The sequence below is a fragment of the Oenanthe melanoleuca genome, chromosome 2 (assembly GCF_029582105.1).
Source record: "Oenanthe melanoleuca isolate GR-GAL-2019-014 chromosome 2, OMel1.0, whole genome shotgun sequence".
Taxonomy (NCBI): domain Eukaryota; kingdom Metazoa; phylum Chordata; class Aves; order Passeriformes; family Muscicapidae; genus Oenanthe; species Oenanthe melanoleuca.
The window spans coordinates 64506875-64533315 of record NC_079335.1 but is presented as its reverse complement, the minus strand read 5'-3'; the positions used below and the strand labels follow the sequence as shown (position 1 = coordinate 64533315).

General features: G+C 42.4%; 1 protein-coding gene across 1 annotated transcript in view; it reads right to left on the bottom strand.

Annotated features, from left to right (window-relative positions):
* The window catches only part of LOC130248791 (band 4.1-like protein 4B), a gene marked incomplete at its 5' end in the record, with an annotated part of 72767 nt that extends 46676 nt beyond the window's left edge, over nt 1-26091 (bottom strand). The window contains 3 exons of the mRNA XM_056482809.1: nt 10483-10608; nt 19905-20020; nt 25902-26091. Of these exons, the coding sequence (XP_056338784.1) occupies nt 10483-10608; nt 19905-20020; nt 25902-26091 (432 nt within the window). The remainder of the gene's footprint in view (nt 1-10482; nt 10609-19904; nt 20021-25901) is intronic.
* Between the last annotated feature and the right edge of the window lie 350 nt (nt 26092-26441).

Sequence of the window (26441 nt, the reverse complement as noted above, 5' to 3'; positions counted from 1 at the left end):
CCCTGGGCAGGTGTTGATATCCTTTTCCTCTGAGATGCAGTATTTCACAACCCATGTGTAAATACCAGTGTGAGGACAACACTGCCTCACACTACAGAAAATACTGACTACAGAGACAGGAGTATCTCCAAATCAGCCAGGGACTTCTCAGACTGTGACATTTGCACCTCACTACATGAACAGAAGGGCATGAAATAGCTCCACAACAGAGTAATTTTTCAGTGTTCAGTATCTGAACCACATTAATTTGAGGCCATAGGTCCAGATCAAATGAAATTAAATGTGTCAGTCTAATGCTCTTAAAAAAGGATAAAACAGATTTCTTCAAATCCATCAAATCCAAATCAAAGGATTTTACAGACATGTAAAAATATTGTAATGTTACATAAGACCTTTCATTCAATTAAAATTGACGTATTCCATTTGAGGGTACTCATAAGAAAAGGAAACAAAATCAAAGCTGAGTTTCTTCTATACCTCAGTGATGAACTAAAATAAAAATATCAGTGGGGATACTCAATGCTTGGGGAAATCACCCAAGCTGTGATAGTTTTGGGTTTGTTTTCCCCTTGTCCTAGAGGGAACAGAACCCTCATCACCACTTCCCAGATCATTATTTACCCATTAATTTCCCATTATTTTTCTCATCAGCTGTAGTGGGAAGACACTGTTCAGCTTGCACACACAATTAACTGTATGGACAATTAACCTGGAGCCATCAGGAGCCTGACAGAAAGTGAACTCTGTTCTGGGTCCTCTCCAGCCCAGTAATACCTGAGGTGATGGGTTAGAGGGCATTTTGGGACAAGTCCTTTAGTGGGAAGTTCAATCCCTTCCTATTAGAATTGTTGGACCTTGCATATTGATACCAAACCCACCATCTGCAGGTCACCCTCTGACCCTCAGCAGCAGGTTTATCCCTCTCCTAGGGGGCTAGTTTGCAGAGAGCAAGCTGGTTTGCAGCTGGGTTACTTGGAGGAGAACAGGATCAGCAGTAGCTACTGGAGAAGCCCCACTCCAATGCACTGCCCTTACATATTTGGGTTTAATCTCCTCAGTCCTGCACAAACACTCCAGAAATTAAGGAATCAGATAAATGTGGGACATAATCACAACATCACCATCATTGTAACTCAGCCACCAAATGTTTTGCTGCTAAGGTTTTCAGTGAATTAGTGTCACATCATAAACCATTCGGGGGTCAGGAGTGCAGTTTTAAAATTTTAATGAATTTGTAGCTTTAAGAAATTCAGTTCAGCTTTAGAAAACTTATTTTGCTGGTCTTCTAGTACCTCATAATGTTTATTCAAAATCCATCTCTTTCTTGAAAGGAAAGAAAAAATCTTTTTAAGGACTTGAGAGAAAGCATTGAAAATCATTCTTTGTTGGCATAGATGAGCAGTGGAAGCAATACGTCTTTGTTCTACAGAAATGATAATGCTTTTTATAAAGCTGTTTAGTTTCTGAAATCTGTAAACATGAATCCAGCTGTCAGAAACCTAACACAAAGTCTCTTCTTCCACACTGATGTCTTAGCGCATTTTATTGTTCAGCCTGTCAAGCTAGCTGCTTATTATGTGTCAATTTGGTTACTTTTTAAAACTATGAATTTTAGTTCATTCCAATTTTCACCAAATTAATTGACCTGCATTTTAGGGTGCACTTGAACACAACAATAGAAGAGAGATTACAGAGATCAAGAATGCAATGCAAGAGTTGTGACCAGTAATGAAATTATTAAAATTCCACCTACTTAAATGCTATAAGCCATGGATCTCATTAGCCAGCTGAGAAGGTTTCACTGTGTTAGACCCTTGTGTTGCTTCTCAGCTCTGTGACTACATTATTTCTCTCTTTTATCTGCTCTGCATTGGAAGGCTAAGCCTGCATCTCAGGAAGTCATACATTCCTAAGCAGCATGACCAGCATTCTGGAATTTTTCTCCATTATTACTCATATTTTAGAGATCAGAAAAGACTCCTGTGCCCACAAGTAAGCACTGCAGACTGGTGAGCAAGTAATCCCACTCTAAACTGTGAGGGGAGAGGGGGCATACAAAGCAATGGGGGAAAGGGGATGAGACCTGCCCTCAGGTGCCATGGGGGTGCACTGGCAGGTACAGATTAACAAGGGTGGGCTCATTCTCCTCATCCTATGCCTCTCCTCCCTATCTGTGGATGAACAGAGATGGAAAAATGTTATACTTGCAGACTCTCTGCAAAGGGCTTCAGCTGCCAGTGAAGCACCCTTGCCTCACCTGGGGGCTTCTTGGCTTTGGGGCTGTTTGTTTCAGAATGAGGTCAGGAAGTCCTAACTGGCAGCCTGTTGCTTTTATTGCTCTTCTTAACACTGCAAATCACATTCACTAAGCACAGAAGGACTTTCTCAGCCTTACTGAAAAGACATGGCTGTAGAACAAGGGTTAGGCCTGTAGACAGCCCTTACAATGTAATTCCCAGATGGTTTGCCTTCATTTGGAAACAAGTGCACCTGCTGGGGCCAGGATTTTGGGTTTCCATTGCAGGATGCCTTCCAGCCATGGGGCAGGGGGTTCAGCCAAGGGTAGCAGGAGGTGCCTGGTAGGGAACACACACAGAGCTGGGCAGAGGCTCCCACCCACTGAAAGCCCAGCACTGAGCTGTGCAAGAAAGACAGAGGCAGAAGCAAAGCATGGAACTGCTTAGATCTTAACTAAGGCAGATTCTCTCCTCCCACAGAGGCTGCTGCTCTGAGGGAGAGATTTCAGGGCACAGCAGACCTGGAAGCCCAATTTATACAGAAGCAGATTCATTTAATAATTACCCTAAGAGAAACATGCTACTCTTCTGGCTACCAGACTGCAAACCAAATTAAAAGTTGATCCATACAATCCATCCACACAATGCCATTCTCTTTTTTTTTTTTTTTTATCTGCATCAGGCCCAGAGGAAAAGAAAAATCATTAATGCTCTGATTTCATATGCCATTAACTTTCTGGATGATATTAGAAACAAAGAATTGCTTTATCATTTTAAGCATTACTTTATAGTGTTTAGGGACAAGAAACATGACTGGGCAGCAATGCCATTGTACAGATGATTGCCATCTTCACAGATGATTGCCAAGAAATAGTTTCACCAAAGGATGAAAAGAGGAGAAAAGTATCTAAGTAATATCAAATTTTTCCCAAAGCTCTCTAAGCCATCTACCCATGGACAGCCTGGGAGTTCTCAGACTGCTTTTCAGTCAACTCCTGAGCACTGCTAATCCCTGCTGCTGCCCTGGCAGCCAGGTCCTTTGGAGCCTTAGAGAGGGGGTGGATGCTCCAGGGATGCTATGCCAGACTCTGCTGAGCTTTCTGGAGGGGGTGGGAACACTTTCTGGCCCATGAGAGTAATCCCATGCATGAATTCATAAGTCCTGGTGGCTGGATTTGCCTAGTGAACAGCAGCTGCTTCAATTTTCTTCTGAAGAAAGAGTTAGCCCCAGGATAATTGAGTGCAGAACCTCAAGATGGGAATTGGTTGCACCAAGCATGTACCAAGAGGGAAAATACAGTAAAGACAGAACTCTGGGTGCAGCCTTCTGTGATTTTTGCCAGTGAGGCACTGTGCAAGGCAGTCTGTGCTCTTCATGCCTCAAGCAAGCACCATGGGGAGCCAGTGCCATCTGTGTCTCCTCCATCACAAGGGACTCTGCTGCAGCTCTCACCTCCACTGATCCAAAATAGGAGTACCTTGGATAAGCAAAAAACTGCATGGGGAATCAGATCACTGCAGCTGAGGGAGAGTGCCAGGTTCTCATCTGAGAAAGACAAGGGTCTAGAAGGCTCAGAGGAAACACATGATGCCTCTTATTTAGCAATTTCACAAAGTTCTCAGTTGCAGAAGGGAAGAGACAGCAACACAGCTTTCTCCAACATGTTTGGAGATCTTCAAAGGTAAGGAAGGAATGACTCTCACTGCAGTGGCATGGAAATACTTCTCTATCTTGGCTCTTTCTGAGTCTGTAATGATGCTAAAGAGGCCTGAATCATATTTGATTTTCCAGCTCTTTATCAACGTTTTTATCTTTTGTCAGCCATGCCAAGTGTTGGCTGATCTCATTAGATAATACAGGCTAAGGAACATGTCATCAGGAAGAATGTTCTGCCAAGGTAAACCTACCTTGGTGATTTAATATGTCAAATGTAACTTTTCAGGCAGAAAAGCATGATGTTTGTGTCTCTTGGGAGCAGACTACTCTGTTTTTTCCCTCTGAATGAGGCCTGGCACCATGGGCTGTGGCTCTTACACATCAGGGCAATTAGCAGTACTTGTCTCATCATGTCCTGGCACTTAGAGACACACCAGAGAGGAGACAGAGCTGACAAACCCACAGCTCTCAGAGTCTTGTGACACCACTGCCACATTTGCCTGCACTATCCCAGGGAATGAACTGAAGATCTCATCAGTTCCCACATTCTGTTTATGTAAATCTTCACTCCCTGTCTGCACCTCCAGAAAGGTTGCCACATCATTTCCTCAGTTCCTTCCCTGATTTTGAAGCATCATTGCTGACACACCTCTAATGAGCTGCCATGTATCATATATTCCTCACACACAATCAAAATCCTGTATTTTTAAACCTGTGGAACCATCGGATTCCTGTAGTCTCACTTTTTAAATTGAGCAACTCTGTTCCCACATAGCAACTGAAGACAGAGAATCTGAAGCTGAGCCATTTTTAAGTTCCATTGTTATGAACAATTATAACTGATGTGATGTTGCACTTGCTGCTGCTCCAGTTGAGAGTCCCAGAGCAGTTGCTTCTTTTTACCTAGCCTGAAACTTGACAGTGGGGTTATTGCTCATCCAAGTGGGTGACTAACAGCAACAGCTTTAGCAAGGAAGGCACAGTGTACATAAGGAGCTGTGGAAGCTTCCCCCACAGCCTGAACACCTCAGCTGTGACCTGTTATGCTCACATAATTTCAGTTCTGATCTCTGTGCAAAGACTTTCAAATTGTGCAGTAGCTCGGTGCTGTGAATAAGGAGGGATGGAGGGAGGGAGGGAAGGAGGAGAGGGAAGCAAACAGCAACTAATTCATGATGGAAGGAGCCTGAAATGTTGGAAAAGCTGATCCTTTCAAGGTACTTAAGTCAACATCCAGTGAAAGCTGAGAATTCCTCTGGGTATCCAGAAGGATTTGTTTAAGTCCTATTATAAGAAAGATTGCATATGATTATAAATCCTCAAGTGTCTTCCCTTCATCTACTCTATTTTCATTCATGACCTGATTAGGGTTTGAATCCAGATCTCCTTAAGTGAATAAAGCTCCAAAGACCCAGCTTACATAAAGACAGTGAATTTTTTCTAGAAATACATGGCAAAAGCCTCTGGACTTTGAAGAGGACAAGTCCTTACACTTGAAACTTTCCTTAAAGGAGGCAGAACACTAAAAGAGACAAAGAATGGTCAAAAACGTAGCCATGACAGACTAGCACAGTGGATCTTATGCACCTTTTCTACCATAAATAATGCATAGATGCCAGTCTCATTTACATTGCAGCCAGGGCTTGCACAGAGAGCACAGGATGACACTGGCATCCTGCATGACCCGAGGTATTTTCTGTTCCAGTCCTTTCCTCAAGACAACTCTCAACAGCACAGGCAACCTGCACTTACTCACATATTTGCAATACTTAAGGCAAAACTACAGGATGATCTGCCTGTACTTGTTTCTGGGAAAGGGAGAAAAAGGAGAGAGATGGCTATCGACCTGGCCTACAAATTTACATGTGTATAGGCTTGTCAAGAAAGTTAGTGTGTGAAAGGAGTTAGGACAGAACGTCCCTTTGTTCAGCCTAAATGTCCCTTTGTTTACTGAGAACCAAAGCAGGGGAATCAATGGCTTGAGAACCCAAACCTGGCTGATTGAAGATACCTCTCCCTGGCCAGGAGTTTCCATTTGGGTTGAAAAGGGATAAATAAATGGGATTTTGTGTGCTCTTTTGTAGGGATTCTGCAGCTCCAAACCACCTTTTCTCACCACTTATTTTTTTTTTTTTCTCAGCAAGCAGCCCATAATGTAGATCAGTAGTAATGTCACCTCTATTTGTCTTCCATAAACTGCACTGCAAAAATGTACCTGCAGGATGAGCTTGGCCTTCCCTTGTCTGCAGACAGGGGAAGATGTCAGTGATGCAAAAATCAGCTGTGTGAGAGACAGGATCCTTCCCTGAGCTAACCTGCTGGGCACACATCAACCCAAGGTTTAGGAAAGCCTGGGTAACAGGTGCAGGATACAGACACCACTTGTGGATGACAAGCTGCTAGAACACTGCACACACTGCCTGCCAAAATAAAAAGCCCTGCTGAGATAGCTGTACATTTGTTCAGGACCCTGTGCTTAATTTTAAGGATGATTAGGATTTGTCCAAAGCCAAACTGGATATAAATAGCAACTGAAACCTGCAGGTATCTTCCCTTCATTACTTGGGCCATGAACTTTTTGGCAAAAGGCACTCTTTGTGATACTAACAAGTCATGTCTGCTCAATCACAGCATATCAGCACTGACTCATGCCAGCTGCAAAGGGGCTTTAAATGCTAGGGAGAGCTTGTCTTTTGTATTCTGACAGCTCCTTACTGCTGCTTTATATGAGTACCTCTCAAATAAAGAGCCTGGAATATATGCAAAAAAAAAAAAAAAAAAAAAAAGGATTTCAGTTGCTTCACAGTGTTTAGGGCTCCCTTGGAGCTCAATTATGTGGGAGCTGTGACGTGTAGTCTGTCAGCTAAAAGGTGGCAGATCCCTGTGGCACAGTTTGAGAGGTGTGTTGTGAAACATTACTCATTTGCTCTTGCCCTACAGGTAAGTGCATGGCATGCTCTGTGCAAAGCACAGGTTCCCACAGCTGTGGGTGGCTTCCTCACCTTTCTCACCTGTGGTGTCCGTGGCAGTGAGCTCCCAGATCCAGCTGCCAGCATCCCTGGGCACACTGCAGTTTGATTCTACATTTAGATGAGTAGCACATAAATACTCATGTCTTCATAAAAAACAAACCAACAAACCAACCAACCAACCAACCAACCAAAAAAAACCCATAAAAAACAAAACACAACAAAAAAAACCCAACAAATCAATCCTCACTCATGTTAGTTTTCTGCTGCTCTATAACTCTAAACCACAAGCAGGGCTTGCACTATAACCTTATAAATTTTTGGTCTCTAAGTCAGGGCTATAACTGTGGGAGATGAATTGAACCCTAGGAATGTGATAAACAGCCCTTTGGCATAATTCTGAAATGAAGAAGCACAGAGATCACATCCCAGGGTATATTTTTAAATGTCTAGCAACATATCCCCTGGTTTCATTTTTTTAAATCATAAGCACTGGAATCATTCATTTCTAAGGCTCTCTCTTGTATTGTTGCCTGGCTGCCATAAAAAAAAAGTAAACTACAAAAAATTTCTGTCCCAGCTTATATTTTCCATTTGCAAACATTTACTCCATTCTCCAAATTAACAAGGAACAGCTTCTTCTACTACATGCAGGAGGTGCTTTCATAAACTTGTCACATCCTGATGTTAGTAGCATATGGTATTGAAAATATTCCTACTACTTGAAGGGAGAGCTGTTACAAATACTTCAAGCAACAGTTTGTTAATTTTGGATGCAATCCTACAGTGCACCAATGTTTTTCTCATGCTTTTAAACCTAACCATATAATAAAGATGCCCCTCAAAGTCTCAAAAAGAACGTTAGACCATAGATTTTTTGGGGCCCTTAGAAGAACATCTCTTTCTAAACACCAATGTGCATAAGACAGTGCTTCTTTCTTCCTCCTTTTACAAACTAGAGGAGCAAATTCTCTTTTATTTCCCTTCTTCTTTTTTTTTTTTTTTAAATTTATTTTTGTGCTATCATGAAATATGGGAATAACTGTGCTCTCCATGAGGAAAAGCAAGGCTGACTTGCTTTACAACTTGGGGAATACAGGCTATGCCTTACAGACCCTAGATATACCTCTTGCTCTGGCTGCCTAGTAAGTTGAAATATGCCAGTACAAAAAAGAAGAGATGATAAATTGGAGTGTTACAAATAAGGCCAGAAAGCAAGACTTCTCAGGGATATAACATGGAACTGGCATCAGAAGATCGAATTGGGCAAAGGGTAACATTGTTAGTCCTCCAGATATACTGAGCAGCAAGATATGTCAGATAGGGTCAAAGAGGGGCAGGACCACAGCCCTGGGGGAATACATGGAGTTAAATAGTTGTCTTCCATGAGCAAAATTATTCCTTATCTGCTCCCTCAAAGGATGCTGTGTCTCTCAGCAGTGCAATTCCATCCCAGCTCACTTTTCCCAGAATATGACTGAACTACCACTGGGAAATGGCTTAGCTATTGGTATTCAGCTGGTTGGCTGGGGGTAGGTAGAGAAGGCACCTGGGTGGGTTTATGGTACCTAATACAGTGGTCTATCAGGTCCTCCTGTATCTGCCTTCCCTTCTCCCACCTTCTAGATGATGAATGTGTTTCCCCTGATTCCTTCCATGACCATTTTTCCTGCCTTTTTCTGTGCTCCTGCAGCCACAGCTTCTTACTGTAACAGCTGATCACTGCCTGGTCTCTGCCTGCTTATTTCTGCAATGTACCTGAGAAGGGTGATCTTTCATAATTGACAGGAGGGGAGCTCAAGTGCAGAAGAACTCATCTCTAGTTACACAGGCAATTTGTGGCTAAGCAGGTAGTTGAATGAGGATTTCTAAGATTAAGGTGACTTTCTAATTTACTGGCTATAAATCTTAAGCCATACTTTGTTAGCAGTGAAAGTGTCAGGGATTTCAAACTGAACCCTATGCCATTATTTTTCCACAATATATGCTATACTGCAACAGTCTTCTTTACCTTCCTTCCCCTGAAATAATAAGATTTTTCTCATTGGGGCCAAGTCCACAGACATATACTTAATCCAATTTGACTTTTAAATCCTCGTGAATAACAACACAAACAAGAAGGAAAAGAGGAATGCTCTGTTTGCTCTGAAAGTTATTTACAACACAGCAGCAGCTAAAGAATATGGTTATGGCAGAAAAAGCAAACCAAGATGTTTTCTCTTGGAAAGCCTCAGACTGAAAAATTAAGGCAGAGCAGGTCAATTGAGAGATGCATATGTTAAGCACATTTCCTATCTTGCCTTAATAATGTTGTATACTGAATGCAGCAGCACGCACTGCTTCCAGCCTGTAACTATCCAGTCAAACATGACCATTAAGCATATTTAGGAGAAAGTACAAATATGAGAAGTATACCATGACATCCTGTAGAAAAGACTCACAGGATAAACAGAGGGTAAACCCAAAGGCAAAATATGCTGGATAAAACACAGTTGATACAACACAGAATTCAGAGAGGTGAGAGAAGTGCTTTAAGCAAAAACGAAAAGAAAAAAATCACTCAAACAATTCCTTCCTCCTTATGCTGCCAGATTTATGGTTTCTGCTATTGAAATCTAAGGCAGACAGAATAACCAAGTTTTGATGCTTCCTTAGATCTAGCCAGACCAGATGTAATGTAGCTCTCAAATGAAAGATCTGCCAGGGAACAACAAATACACAAAGCTGATTGTTAGAGTCCTGTGCAGGGCAAGTCGACCTGGTATGTTATTGTGAAAAAAAACAAAGCAATGGAAATACCAACATAATTTGTGTTCAAAGAGAATAATGTACTCAAGGATATCACAGGATCTTGGGATAGCATTATAACAACCTTTCTACCTCTATTTTTGTTCCTAAAACTTTGGATTTGGCTTTATTTTTTGGCCCTGATGGCATTAGCTTTTGCCCACAAATTTCACTTAAGAAGAATCACACAATTTAGGTTTCAGCCTCTGACTGGGAAAATAACTTTTTATAGTCCTGCTATTTAGCATCAGTTTTCAGTTGTATGTCATGTTTAAAAGAGTATTTTTGAAACAGAGTGTATCTAATGTAAACATTAACCAAGCAGTGAAAAATAGAAGCTTAAAATTTAGTTGAAAGCACATGAACAAGTAGGAAAACAAAAGACTAGCTAATACTTCACACTCAGACATCTAAAGCTAATCCCCTGAATTAAAGGTTGAATTTAAATATATATGTATTATGATTAGAAAAATCTAAACCCCAGTTTCCATGAGTAGTGGGTAGCCTCAGAAAACTCCAGAGGTTACTCTTTCTAAGCAACAAAGTAAGTAAAAGCTACAGTGACAAAACAGAGATTTCCCGAGGCCATCTTTCCTATTTTCCCAGCCTCTCTTGGCTCTATTAATCATGTCAGCTAGGATAAATTTCCTATTTCCACCATATCAATCATTTTGAGTTACCTGAACAAACTGCAGGGCAGCTAGAGAACACTATGCCAGTGTGCATACCTGACTAAAAATAAAGTGCTTCCTCAGGAGGAATGATGGGATTTTGGAAAACTGGAGAAAGCTGTGCCAAAACTAAAAAAAGCAGAGTATTAAACACAGATTACCTGGGCCCCCACTCTAAAAGCAGCTTCCACTTGAGCTTTGAGGATGTTGCACTTCAAATGGTCAGGTACAGATGAAGGCGACACAGGGGCGTGGAGGGTCTTTTCTGGTACCTTCTTGTCTTCAGCCTGTATTTATTAAAAAAGCAGTGACATAAATTACAAAGATAAGTTCATAAAGTCATCAAAGGTTAAATTTTTACTTGTAATGACTTGATCCAGCAATACTGGCTAAAACTTCCATATTCATACCCTGATAGATACATCTTAGAAGTTTTCAAAATATTTTACGACTTGATACTATGTTCAGGACAAGAATAGCCCCAGGGAAGCCTGAGTAATAGAAGCAAGAAAATGATGAGCAATGAAGATACATTAAAAAAGCCCAGCCAGGCCCTGGAGTGGTTGCTCAAACCTGTGATTACACTGAGAAAACAAAACATTGTCTCAAAATATCCCACAGAAAGCAGAAGAGCAAACAGCACAACTATAGTGAACACTGGCTTTTTACACCACCCTTAAAATGCAAAGCTTTGCAAATTTAATCAGAGAAATGTGAAGGAATCTCCACTTAATTGCAAGCCAAGCAAAATCTCCTTCATCAGAAGAAGAAAAATCAAGGACCTTTAAACATTGCTGATGCTGTTTCCATTTGATATCAATCCTTTACCTAGGCAGTGATCTGAATCAAAAATTTTGGCCTCAGGACAGCTAGTGTAGTGCCCTGGTTAAATATGACCTAAAGGTTTTGTGCCTTGAGCAAACTACATCCAGCAGAAATGCCACATCAATAAACTTCCCATGCAGAAAAGGAAAACAAAGATATTGTAATACTAATGTATCAACAAAGAGACTTATGATGAGACCAGGATTGTAAACATGAACTTTTAAACAATCAAACTGTAATATGTCACATATTTTTAGAGAATAATTGGGCAATGGCATAACAGCCATTGCAAACTTCCCTATTCCTCCTGGAAGTGACACCTGAATTACAGATTAATAAAAACCTAGACTGTGCCTTCATTTTCTGTTCCCATGGCTGAGAAGGGTGAATTGCTGTATACACCCAGACAGAACAGGCATGTAATGCTGTCATTCAGATTTCAGCCAAAACAGGTACAATGCATCAGTACACCAGTCCAGTGATCCTTGAGGTTCACCTCTGCCAAGTATTTCAACACAGAACCACTAAAATTACAATATGATAAGCCCTTTAACTTCAAAATCTGTCGCCTTTATCCTTCCTTCTGCCCTCCCCCATGGCATCCCACTGGCTGATGGCAACTACAGTCTTACTGACTCTTTTATCAGGTCCTTGAGCAAGCACAGACAAATGGGAACATCAAGATTCGGGGACAATTTCTGTAAATGGAGCAAGGCACAAAAGCAATTGTGTTGCCTGAGGAAACTGTTCAGCAAAACTGGGGAGGGAAAGAGCCAGACCTTAGCAGAACTCTGTTGAGACTGCAATTTATGTGCAAGCAAAGTTGGTCTAGAATTCTGCATCCAAAATGCTATAGCTGCCAGGTATGATTTTGTACAAGTGTCTGTTAAAGGACTACTCATCATGAGATTTTTTTTCTCTGCCAAATTTCTAATAATTCTTACATGTTTATTTGTCAAGCTACATTTACTGTTTTTAGAGGAAGATATATTTGGACTTCCCATTTTCCCAGTCTCCTCCTAAGGGAAAAAGAAAATACATAAAATGAAAAGTGACAGTGTCTAGCTGGAGCAACTTATGGAACTGTAGTCATCTGTTCAGTCTTGAATATAATAGTAATTTGGCAAGTATATGAAAAAAAACAACAAAAAAACATACCACCAAACCCAAACACAAAATATTTGATTGCCATAGGTGTCTTTTCTGGGATACTTGTGAAGCTGAGAAGTAGAGATAATCAAAAGGACAAAATTATTTGTAAAGAAAAGCATAGCTTTTACTTCACCAATATTCTTGGTAGACAAAGTGAACATATTTTTAAAAGGCTGTTATTACTGCCAACTTCCATGTGTATTGATTTATAACAGCTGAAAAAACAACACTCTAAGCAGTGGCATTTCTAAAGGCCATGCAAAATCCCACCTTTGTTTTAACACTGTACACTAATTAAATAACATTTCAATCAAGCAAGATTAAACAACTGTATTTTACTTGCTATAGCAAGACAACCAAGGCTTTTTTAGGAGACAAGCTTGTTTCATACCAAGAAATGTTCCCAAGTCCCATCCTTCTGTTACTCAGATGGATATAGGTATTTTTCAGTCCTATTGTTGTTCCTCCAGTGCCCAATTTTCCCACATTGACCAAGAGGAAGATAAAAGTTCCCAGTGCTGCCCTATAGCTGGGACTCCTCCAAAGATCTAAATCTCCTGCTGTATTCAGTATTGTGCAGATGACTCCATTTAATGGATCCAGAGTGAGGTCTGATGTGCAAGTCTCACACTGAGATTCTTGAGATCTTGTCCAAATACTGATGGTGGCTGAAGGAGAAAGCTGCTGCCAGAAGGTGCACACTTCTCAGAAGCCAATCCTGGGTGTTCTCTTCTGCTTTAGTCCTTGTTTGGGGCACACTTTAAGGGTTTCATCTTGAAGCAGGCAAAACCTGCTTTGCTTGCAGTGCACCTTTAGTGACTGGTCACACATGAAGAGCAGACACTGCAATTGCTGTCAGCCTGTCCTGCTGGGCCAGCAGCCAAAGGCCACCACGTGCCCTGCCCCAGTGGAAATGCCACCTGCACAAAGCACAGGGCTTGGCAGTGCTCAGCCTGAGCCAGGCTTCCTCCAGCTCCTGAGCATGTCAGAGCCTTCTCTGCCAGCCTGCCTGGGCAGGGAAAGCCTTCTCATCCACAGAGCAGCTCAGCCTGAATCACTGCTGAATTCTGCTCTCCCACAGCTGATCAGCTGAGACTGCTGCACACAGCCAGTGCCACTGAGGATCCACAGGAAAAGTAAACTTCAATCACTGAACAAAAGCAGCACCTCCTTATTGCACACTATTAGCTCTCCTAAGCATCTGTTTAAGTTCCTATTTTTCCTTAATGTCACTAATCTTTACATACAACTCGTTCATCCCCCAGTATAACTCCCAAAGTATGTTATCAAGAATGCAGAAGAAAATAAAATATTTCATAACCAGAAAAGCACATGCAGAATCTTCTGTGCTTCACTTCACTAGTTTATAAGAAAATCAAAGATGTAAAACCTGTCTGGAATCTCCACATACTATTGCTACAAGAATGAAAGCTGTTCTACTTTATTTTGCTGTATAATAAATAAATTTTATACTTCCAGAATCCTCACTGCTCACAGCATAAAGACAGCAGCTGGTATTCATCTGTTGAGCCAGGCTGGCAGTTATTAACATTTTGCTTTAATTTATAAACTCAGAGTATTCTATTTGCAAGTGATTGGAATGCTAAACACGGCAAGATGTTAATGAAACCTCCTATTTTATAATTTTTAGGATGCAGTTCAAAAGAATTTTAGATGCCCCTTTCAAGTGAAAGTCCTAGAGTCTAACTTGAATTTGAAAGAGATAATATTCTTGCTTAGAATTGCAATTTAAAGTAATCCTAAAAGGTTTAGAAGTTAAGAAAAAAACCATTAGGGTACATGATAACACTCCAGCTTTCCATGTCCAATTCTGCTGATCTCAATAACAGCAATTTGTTTACATTTTTTTTCACAATTAATGCAGAATTTTGCTTTTCCATAGAAGAAGAACACTGGAGAATTGCATTTAAATGGAAAAAGTAAAACAAGCTCAGATATGTACACATATCAAATCAGAAGCATTTTTTTCTTTTTGTAATTGAGGTTTCACATTTGCTTTTTCTCCTCTCAAACATTTGCTTTAAATTCAATTACATTTGCTGATACTAGAGCTGAAGGCAGATGTGTAGAGTGTTAGATAATGATGACACTGACTTTGGCTTGCAAAGCTAAGTGAATATGAAGTACACATACAGAGTATAAAAACAGTTACATGGAACACAGCAATATCACTCCTGTACATAACATTTCCAAGCTCTGCTTTAAGGTTCATGCTTTGTTCCACATCCAACTGTGTACCAAGAGAAAGACTCATGATCTTGTGCCTCTGGATTTATTGATAGCCTCTTCTTAGCCAAACAGCATGTCTAAAACATGTATTTGACTGGAGATAACTGAAGAATAGAATGAGTATTTTCTTTAGGGATGCAGGTCTATTTTTGTTGCTAGTCATCACTACTAGTGGGAGGTAAAATTTTAACAAAGGCAACACAAATATATAGGTTCTGAAAGCACATTATCTAAGTGAGGTTTCATGGGACTTAACTACATCTGCAAATGTGCATGGAAATCTACAGACTCTTCTGCCCCTTTTTCACCAGGAAATTTACTGTTTTTAACCATGTGACAGCAAACACCAATTACAAACAGATTCCACAATGACCTGTACAATTATGTGTTATTCTTATTTGAGGCAACGTTTGCAAGCAGAAACTGCATCATTTTTATCAGAAAAAGAAAGTACAATTCAACAAACAAACAAACCAACCCCTCATTAAGGTGTCAGGCACAGAATATTTTCCTCAGGTTAGCTATTAGTTGGTTTAATGAAAGATATAACTCTAAATAAGTCTTGTTATGCTTATATCCTCAGAGTAAACCTCTTTAATTCTTGGCATCAAATTTATTTTAAAAAATGCTATTGCTCAATATTATTAAATCCTACCTCTGTCACTGTAAGCTTCATGACAGTCTTAGTGGAGCATGGTAGCCATGTCTCCTGGGATAAACCCTCTGATCCATGTATTACACAGAAAAGTCTCAGGTACACCAACAAGGTGGGTTCTTTTTGTGGGTTTTCTTAAACTACAAATGATTTTTGGAAATTTGCCCAGTGGCTTTGGGCATTGCTGTTATTCAGGGAGCAGGTAGTTCCACAGATTTTTGCAGGTGGTATCACTTGGAAGCAGATAATCTGTGTTACAGGACAGTCCTATAATAGAGTTTTACCCTGCTAACAAAAAGCCATAAGCTCTGAGCAGAGTTTGCAAAGACATTGAGGCTCATCAGGCTGGCTCTGTCTGAACCTTTCTCAATCTGGCTGCAGCTTTGTTCTACTAAGTTTAGGTGTAGCAGAAATAATTTTATATAGAAAACAGTAACACCAGTACTCTTTGTAGAATAAGGCATTTATGACTCTTACACAAACACATAGTTTAAAGCAATGTAGGGATGATATGAGAACAGGGGCCTTGACAAGGGAAGACACAGGACATGGTGTAGAAGAGTGCTGATATGGAGTGATAGCACAAAGGGCACAGTCTGGCACTGGAGACCCATGGCTATAAACACACCAATGGCCAGTTAAAGTGCAGACCTGAACCTGGAAAAAATTGAGTTTTGGGGCAATAAAGACAATGAAGACATCATATATAGTATATATATGTAAAACCCACCACATAAAGTTAAATATGGGTGTAATGCAAAGATGCAGATCAATGAAGAAAGACTAATATATAAAGGCTTATCTGAAAACATAGAAAAGAACCCAAAGTGTATTGTAGAGTGAGGAAAAAGAAGAAAACATGAACATGGCTGGATAGAACATTGGAACAGGCTGCCCAGGGAAGTGCTTGAGTCACCATTCCTGGAGGTATTAAAAAGACATGTAGATGTGGCACTGAGAACATGGTTTAGTGTTTGACTTGGCATTGCTGGATTAACAGCTGCACAGGATGGTCTGAAAGGTCTTTTCCAGCTAAATGATTCCATGATTTTATGACCATCATAATTCCCCCTCTGACTCTATCAGCATGGAATCACCAACCTTAGGACCCACAGGTGTAGGAAAAGGGTGAGAACAACACCAGGAAAAGAGGTAGAAACAATTTGAAATGTATTATTATTCTTTCTTTTTATGCAATAATTACAGCTGGGCTAATAATTACTAGACTCCCAAGATTTCAGAAATGCTAACAATATATTCTTGGCTTTATATTATACACACACACACACACAGAGCAACAGGGGATGGGAGAAAATATTTTTCTAAGCTTCCAAGAAGAAAATCAGAAAAACATTCACAGCTACAACACTTAGGACTGTCTGTGTTGGAGATTAAGGAGTCTGCTAGCACCAAAGGGCATGAAACACAAGGTGAAATAGACTTTCATCATTCAGTAGGTGGACAGACACATACACCATACTGAACACCCCTGGAAAAGAGGTTGGACACATCCATTCATCATTCCCATGAGACGAAGTGTGCTGCAGCAGACAATTAAATTAATTAACTGTAGAATCTAATTTACCCAATTTCTTGCTAATTCTCCTATGGGTTGATTATTAAGCCTGACAAATTCCAGCCTGAAAGCACTTTGTTTGAAAAAAATAACAATTAGCAACAGGAAGGGAGGGAGTGAAAACTGGGACTCCACAACAGATGTGAAAATGGTAGATTTTTATTTTTTTTAATCAGAAATAGAGTAAATGAAACAGCTTTGTAACAGCTTCATTGGTTTTATTTAAGCATAATATTTTGGAGGATGCAAGAGGAGGCAATAAAAAACACTCAGTAAACCAGAAATCAATGAGTGGTGCAGGAAAGGAGTTAACACTTCATTTTTTTGCTAGAAACCAGACACATTGAACACTCATTAAAATCTGTTTGCTGCTGGACTGAGTAGCTAGTTAACTACCATGCCAAAGGAACTTTAAAGGCCCCACTGTCAGTTAAAAATTCACAATTTGGGGTTGTTCAATCTGGTCTAACCTGCCTTGCTGTCTCTCTCCTGGGCAGTGCTCTATGGCATTTCAGGGTTAGCCCAATGTTTGCAGCATGTCCCTCTCTTTCACTGGAGGACTCATCTGCTGAGGCAACTCCAGGCTCTGCTCAGAGCTCAGAGACCTGTGGTTTGTTTGATTTAGCTTTGTGAGCTCTGCAAACACATTTCACCAGGATCTAGGTCAGACAATGGTGCTTGAAGAGGAAACCACAAGCAAGAGGCCAAAGGACCTTCAGAAAGGTTTGTTGGTCACAACCCATAGCCTGTCATGTAAGGGCTGGATCACTGAAATGCTTTCCAGTGGTGCCTCTGGGCCAGTTTCAAGAGTATGTACAATTTTCAGATTGCTAAAACCAGTAATTTTAATAAATTTTGAAGAGCTGGCCTCTTTTCCATTCACATGGTAGCTGCTGTTCATGGGAATGCTGCCCAGTTCTTAAACCCAAACCCTCTATGGCTGCCAGGGGAGGGTTTTCATTAGACAGCCCATGTCTCTAGCCTTGCCTTTTGCTGAGCTTCTGCCAGAAACAGAAGCATTTAGCAGCTCTTGATGCTCATTACAAGACTTTTTCATCAGCTAAACTTTGACTGATGGCAGACTCATCACAGCAGACACAGGCTGCATTTACTGTGCAGCTGCATTTATTGTGAAGCTCTGACTTGTTATGATACTGGGTTCTGCTAATTAGTCCTTAAATAAATAATCCATCTGACTGTGGACAAGATTCTAGAGCTGTCAGGACAAGCCAAAGAAAACCTTTAATTATAGAAAAGCTGAGTCCTCCCTCCACAGACTTGCAGTGAATATGAACAAGGGAGGATCAGAGATCAGGCAGAAGCTGCAGATACAATATTTGGATTACTTGCACAATATGGTGGCATACAGGATCAAAGTGTTTTAGGCTTTCAGTTTAAGAAAGAAGATTGATCACAAATCTATTCATTTTGAAATCACAGGGCTACCATTAAGACCACATCTTTGAATCTTCCCAGGCCAGACTGGTTTACCCAATTGTGCACTGTGGTCAATGTGGAGGGAGTCCTCCCATTTCTTCACTTTGGCCCTTTAGATATGCCAAACTCAGCTCTCAGTGAGTGTAGGGCAGTCCTTTAAAGCATGTTTTGGACATTGCACCTGAGCAAATGCTCTCTGCTGGGGTTCAGGTAGAGTACCAGTAATCACATCTGAACTACACAAGTCCTCTCACAAGACCTGGGTATATGAGTCTGAGATGGAGAATTGTTCTCTGGCAAACTATGTCAGTGCTTAACAATCTTTGCCTACAAAAAGCTGTACTTATTACCAGTTGAGAATATTTCTAAAAGATGAACTTGAGAAACATACATAAGAATAAAAGGTGACTTCTGTCCCATTTCACCCCAGTTTGTTGACTTCATGATTTATCTTTTTAATTCCCACTTGATCTAGACAAAATTAGAAGTCCTCACAGGTGAAAACCAAATAGATTTGGGAGAAAGCCTAAAATATTCCATCTTCCTCTGTTCATTGAGAAATCTCCAAAAATCATGACACAGATCATTATCTCATGACTACATTAATAAGGCATAAGGACTGCAGTCCACATCTGAACTGCACCACAATTCCTATGACAAACACCGAACATGGTTCAAGGAAATCGTAATGATAGTAAATCCACTGCATTATGGAATAAATTCAATTAACTGTAATGTCAGAAAAAAAATCCAGTATTTAATTTTCCCATTAGAAACACCTGGCTCACTGATTTTCAGCCTTGACTTCCATCTCCTGGAATCTCTCATCCAGAGAAGAGAAAGGTTCTGCTATATAGATATATAGTCCCTTTGGGCTTGTATTTTTGGCACATTTAGTCGTGTCCCCCTGGATTTTAATTTCCCTAACACTTTTTGAAATAATATCAATAGCAAAAGGCTGTTTGCAAAACCAAGGTAATTTAGCTGAGTTCTTCCCTGAGCTGACAAAAACTCTCAAAATACCACTTTTCTTTTAATAGGTCTGTACAGTCACTGGGGCCCCAGACCCATCTCTTTTGAAGACAGTGGCAATGTTCTCATTGCCTTCAAAGGGTCCAGCTCAGGACCTGTGTGGCTGCAAACCAGAGATCCTAGCCCAGATTCAGATCAAGGAACCCCACAGCTCAGGCACAGTGGATTTAGCCTCACATGGATACAAGGAGCCACTGACTTGCTGATCCCTGGCAGAAACAGCAGGACATGGCTGTTTGGCCACCCCTGCAAAAACTGTCTCATAAAACACCCACTGACATCAGATGCCAGGGGGAGTTTATGGCATAACACGGACTCTTCATGTAAAAAAACAAGATTTTTTTTTTTATCACTTAAAGTGTTGTTATTTTTTTACAGCTCTGGGCTGCCTAGATGACTAACTCTTCACAACTGAACTAAAACTATATCATAACATTGTTGCAGCAGCTTCTGAAATTTTAAAAGGAAAAGCTGATTGAAATGCTAAATCTGAAAACCAAATCCCAGTCCCATAAGAAGATGGTGAGAGGTGATTAAAAAGCAAGCCACTTGAAGATGAATGTTGGTTTGGAGGTGAAAAAGCAGCAGCTTTTGGATATGAAGTGACAAAGGTGCTCTGGCACATGTATGTACAAGTATATATGTATATGCTATACCTTGTTCATGCTGACGTGCAGGGCTGGCCATGGTCCAACTACCTTCACACTCTCCGTTTCTATTTTCTTCAGATGAGAAGTTTCATCATAAAGAAGGGGAAGTCCTGAGCTCAGTTCTAAAAGGATGCCCAAAAGAAAGAAAGAAAAAAATACAGTCTGAAGGGAGGCTACAGAAGAACTGCAGAGCAAGACACTCAACTGCATTTGAAGAGACAGAGGTCGGCAAAGCATCTTCTCTGTAAGACCCTCTAAAATGTTTCATAATTATGCCTGTTGGGTCATTTTCACTTTTTCTATTTAGCAAACAATTCCTCCCCCTCCTCCTTCTCACCCATCCTTTCATTTCAGCAGAGCTTTTGCCAGCTTTGGGCTAGATATTTCTCTCCTTACATCCCCACCGCCTCTACCCCCTCTATATTCTAAAACTTAGTTGACACCAGAGGGATTATTTATGCAGCCAAGGTGCCACTCTCAAAACATGTGATGTGTAAAGAGATCAGCGTATAGCTTTTGGCTTCTCTCAGACATCTTTATTTATATACCAGCCTCTTTAAGACTGTTGTCAGGAATTTGCTGTGCTTTGTCAACAGAGATTTTGAGCAAGCCACCAATACTGAAAGACAAGGAAAAATACTTTTTCAGACAGCCCTGAAAAGGTCCCTGTCATCATCTTGGGATGGTGTGGCATCTATATAAACATTTGCAAGTACTCTGAGAAAAATAAACTTCATCATGTGATGATTTAACAAATCTCTGTGTCCTCCTGTATTTCTTTTTGCCATGGATTCTAGATAACAACAGTTGGGAACAATCCAGTTCTGTGGAGTCTGATTCAAAGCCTACTAAAATCAATAAAAACCTTGCACTGACTGTAGTTTGGTTTGGATCAGGTTCTTAAGCTGTCCTAAGAATATTAAATATTACTCACTCAAGATCTAATTCTACAGCTGTTTAAATATACATTAAAGGCTTTGCTGACTAGAGACAAATTGCTAAAACCAGCTTATGGGGATATAAGCAAAGAGCTGGTTTTGGCATTAGTGAAACATTATCAGACCCTGAGGTAATAATGTCCTAGGAAGGGTTACAATATCAGCATTGACCTCCTCTTGGTGGTCTTTCATCACAAGTTAGTGTTGCCAGAGTTCAGAGTTTCTCAGATCACAGCTGCTTCTGTGTGTGTAAGACTGTGAAACTGCCTGATACCCTGGGAATAAATTACCACAGCCATAAAATCAGACATGATGATGGGGAGCTTTTTTGAAGAAACACATTCTATTTTCCTCCTAAGAAAGGAAATGGGGGTTGGGGTGGAGGAGTGGGGGGGAGAGGGGGAAAGTGTCTTATTTAAATTATTCAAGTTTTCTATTTTTAAAAACTGATTTTTAAGATTTTGGGGGGAGGGAGGGGGGTGCCGCTATACACTGTGTCTTTTTGCTAATTACTTAAGATCAGACAAAGTATCGCAGCATGGATGGAGAAGGATACAAAGAGGCTCTTTCAATCTCAGTTTATTCCAGGGCGATGGTATGGCCGGAAAGAGGGAGAATCTCTCTCCTAACCAGGTATTCAGGAGAAGGGAATGGGAGTGGCTTTGGCTGGCTGCCAATGGGATGAGGACACAGAGGGACTAGGATCAGCATCCCGACCCCCGGTGGATACAAGGTCACAGGGGAAGGTCACAGGACCGGAAAGGGGACATGAACTGGGGACTAGCAGGAAGGAAGCTACAGGGTATTTAATTTCTTATACCTCAGATACCGAATTACAACAGGGGGGCATGATTGATTAAAGGGAGAGTTCTGGAAAAAAAGCAGGCCAGTTCAGCCTTTTAACTCAACCTCAAAAATAAACAAAAGAAAAGGCAAAAAACGGAATTCCTACAAAAGGCATCAATTTCCTGAGTCAGCATTAAGTCTTGGCAAACCCAGGCCTTCATTCCAAGAAAGGATCTGGCAGCACCATGGTTTTTAAAGTGCTGTTTTCAGCCTGAAACTTGGTCTGTGTCAGACCATTCTTGCTCAGGGTTATACAAGGTCTTTCGTAGCCAGCTGCCCAGCAACAAGGGATGCCTTTTTGTGAAGTGATAACCTGCAAGCTCAGCCCAGAGTTCTAGAGGCAACCTGGGTCCCCTCTTCCCATCCCTCATTTTGTGTCACTAAAATCCTGTGGGCTGCATGCCTAGGTGTCAGCATCTGCTGGCAGCGACAGCCCAGCTGCTCCGGTGAAGCTGCACCTGGCAATCCACGCACGACCCTGCCCTGCCAGCTGGGCTCAGCAAGCTCAGCCCCTTCCCTGCAGGGCCAGCTGCTGCTGGCACAGTGGCACTGGGGCTCTGGGATATGCTGGGGGAAGGTGGGCTGCACCACGAGATGTGGTCTGTGCACGAGGTGAGGAGTAGCATGGTGAGGACAAGAATCAGGCTGAATGCAGGGAAACACCTTCTGCTGAGCTGCCTTCATAAACACACACCTCAGGTTTGTTTCACTGGATTTCACTCCCTCCAGTAATTGAAGTAGACAAATTACTTGGAATGTCAAAAATCAGGCAGGTCTGGCCCGGGTTTGTTTTCTGTTTGTTTCTGTAACAAAGTCCTGTGCTGTGTGTTTGCTGGGAAACACGCTCCAGTATTTAAAGGAACCCTGGCTGGGCACATTGTTGTTTCCCTCTCTCCTGCCCATGTCCTGCTAGTTGCACTGGAGTTTTGGCATTTCTCAGAACAGATATAAGTGGAAGACAGGCAGATGCTTTCTCCCTCTCTCAGCCTGATGGTGGGTACATATCAGTGGGTCACTCCATGTTCCATTTCAGATGAATTCAAAACCACCCCAGAGCTCAGTGATGAGTCCAGTCCCCAGCAGCTGGAACAAGTCACAAAACACCTGTGGTCCCATGGAAAAGCACAAGGTAGGTTAAGTGCTGGTGTCACCTCTGCCAGCCTTATGGGGAAGCTTCTGCTAGGATGGCATATTTGCCCCATGAGACCTTTTTGCTCTTCAGGCATTTCCACTTGAGATATTTTGGTCACAAGCACCTTCTTTCCTGAGAGTGTCCCCAGTTTAGTGACCACTTACTTCCTAGAAACACTTTCCCAGCACAGGTCTTTCCACACAGCCTGGAGCCAGACATCAGCCCCCCATGTCCCCATGCTCCTGAGGCAGACTGCTGATAGTGTTTCCTCTCTCTGATTTTTTCTTATCCCACACACTGTGCCATGTCCCTGATAAACAGCCAATGGCCAGCATGCTCCTGACCATTTCACTACATGCACTGGGAACCTTTCCCACAGGCTCTCTACAACAGTTTTCTCAGCTGAAATAGCCTGAGCAGCATTTTAATGAAACCATTAAAAACAAACCAACCCTAGTCCCCTGAGCACCAGCCTTGAAAAGGCACTTAGACCTGTCACCCCAAGCTGCAAATGAGTAAGTCTGATCCTGTTTCAAGGGAAGTGCTCCTACCCAGACTGCCACTGCTCTCACAGCATAAACATGCCAGATATAACCATGGACTGGCTTCTCCAGGGAAATCAGCCTTGCACCTCCAGCCAGTGCACAGGTGTAAGAGAGGATCAGCAATGGGCTGAAGTGGGGCAGCACAGCAGCACTGATAGCCAGCACACAGCATGCACAGCTGCCTCTACAGCTCAGCTGCACCACAGCCTCCCCTTGGAGGTGTCCCATCCCTTTCACTCCCCAAGAGAAACTGGAAATTAGCATTTGGTGCTGCTGGCATGGGGCAGGAACCAGCACTGATTCTCTTCTTCTGCATCAAATAGTTAGTGTGGACCAGTCTTCAGCAGACAAAGTGAAGAGAAAGGTAAATCTGTCTCCAGCAACAGGTGCCATACACCTTTGGCTTTTGAAGTCCCCCTCAGAGCATGGCAGCTGCTCCCACCACCACAGCCAGGTTTGGGGGAGAGGGCTCACCCTCCCCATGTCTGGGGGAGGACATGGAGCCTCCTGGGCCCCAGGTCCATCTCACAGCTAACACTCACTGGGCACAAAGAGAACTGCTCCTGATGTTTGCCCTTGTGCTCTTCCAGGCTTTTTCTAAGGTTATTTCTGCAATAAGCAGAAGCAGGAAAGCTGTGTGACCCGAGAGGAGACAGAGTGCTGGAGTAAACACCCTGTGCTGTGTGGGTTTTGCTGTTTGTTTAATTGCCTGCTGCCATGCAGGTGGGCCCATGGCAAGGCTGTGGGGAGCTGGAGACCAGCAGCACTGTGAGCTGGGGCACCAGGAGTCAGACAGGGAGCTGTGGGCTGGATGGAGGGAGCCCCAAGGAGGGGGTCAGGGGAAGCAGGGCCAGCAGTGCCCTCTGGTCAGGACACTCAGCAGCAGCAGCATAGCTGGCTCTGAATGAATTTCCTGGCATGCTTCAGCTCTAATTTGGGAAAGGAAAATGTGGGCTGGCACACCCTCCAGAAAGGTCACTGCCTCCCACAGTGCCAGGCTGCCAGCCAGGAGAGGTTTTCCAGCACAGCCTTGCCAGCATCCCCCACCACCTGTGCCCAGCCCAGCTCCCAGAGCAGCCCTGAGACCCAGCAGGTGCAGGGCCAGGGGAGCCCCACCCAGCCTGTCTGAGCCCGTTTGGCTGTGCCAGGCAGGGGGTGGCCATGCTCCAGGTCAGCCCCATGTGCACGAAGGGCACTGGAGTGCAGTGTACAGTCAGTGCAAAACAACACATCTTCTGCAGGCTGCTCCTAAGAGAGTAGCTTCACTGAAAGCCCCAGGAAGCTTAGGATTCCTTCCTTAAATGTCTACAATGCCTTCCATTTTATTTCTTGGGCTTCTCTCCTAAAATATTGCACTCTCCTGGGGAAAGAAAATGAAAGAAAACAATTCTGATCTTCTGAAACAAAGTTTGATTAAAGTGCTTGTCCAGATAGATGTGTGTGCAATACTGCTGAGGTTACAGTCAGGATCACCCAGTACAGTCCAAGACCCTGGTTTCAGGAATTTGAAAATTGTCAGATTAACTGACCAGGGTGAAAGACTCCATAATGGATAGCTATCTCAGGGTCATTTACAGTCATGATGGCAAAAACTGGGAAAGGGAAGAACTCATTGTTTCCTAGAGACAAGGAATATAGATCATACCTTGTTTTGCCCAGCATCTGACATTCTTACACAGCTTCAGCATCTGACACACTGCAGAGTGCAGAGATTGTAAATCTGGAGAGCAGAAGTAGGACTGCTCAATGATAGGGATGTTTCCCTTCCAGTTCCTGTGTAAATCTAAAATATTTACCCTTCAAAATGCCTGTACACATTCAACAGCAAAGACTTCCACCCAAACTTCCCAAGACTGCATCAGGAATGGGCAAAGACTTCCACCCAAATTTCCCAAGACTGCATCAGGAATGGGCAAAGACTTCCATCCAAACTTCCCAAGACTGCATCAGGAATGAGCAAAGACTTCCATCCAAACTTCCCAAGACTGCATCAGGAATGGATAGGCTTCTCTCCTCGTTGCTTTCTACAAACCAAGGATCTCTCCACTACGGAAGCAAGAATATTCCAATCTTGGTAGCTGAAGCTAGCAATTGTTCCCGTTACCCAAAAGAAGAGCAAGTTGCTGTGTGTCCAGTGATCCAAAATTTCTGCTGCCTGTGCCCAGACATGAAAACAAGATCCAAACAATGAGGGCTGAGGGCCAGCTGGACAGATCAGCAAGAGACAATAGCAGGTGAGGGTAGGTTTGTGAAACTATACAAACAGATAGTAACAAAGAAAAAGGAGCCTGTGCCAAGTGGTTACAGAGTCAGTATCTGTGACTAATCTGTGGCTATGAAACACCCACCTAACAGCAGCAAACGGAGGAAATTGCAAATCTTGTCTCATTTGCACATGCTACAAAGCTAGTGAAAATAAACAGGAAGCACATTATTGCAGGAGGAAACCCAAAATGCGCGCAGTGCTCCTTTCCTTTGCCTCCGAGGCCCAGACACACGCGGAGGCAGCAGTCAGTGGAAGCACAGCACTGCACGGACTTACTGGCTGCGCCCGGCACTGGGTTGGGAAGGGCAGGGAGCAGGTCCTTGTCGGGGCCCAGGGCGCCGAAGCCGTGGTGGTGGTGGTGCCGGTGGTGGTGGTGGTGCCGCGCTCCCACCTTGGCGTACGGGGTCCCGCCGTTCTCCTCCACGCCGAACGGCTGCAGCTCGCTGTTGTTCAGCGGGTAGCTGCAAAAGAGACCCAGCCCAAGTCAGAGCACCGAACACTCGCAACGGATGGACTGCTGGAGAGACAGAGTGAAAACTTTCTTGGGAAAAAATGCACGGAGCTTTTTGTAAGTAACAATTTTCATGAGGTGTATCCCAAATTTTACAGATTTCTGTCTCTGTGAGGTTTATCTGGTGAGGAAAAAGGATGCCTCTGCTTGTTGGTATGACCTCAAGATCAGAACAATTTTTGACTGTACACTACACAATCTCTGCTAGAATCTTTCCTGGGATATGAAAGTCATCGAGCAGAAAACAATAACTCCTTTAAAGTGAAATTGTCCGAAGAGCTGACCAAGGAACAGTCTCAGACTAA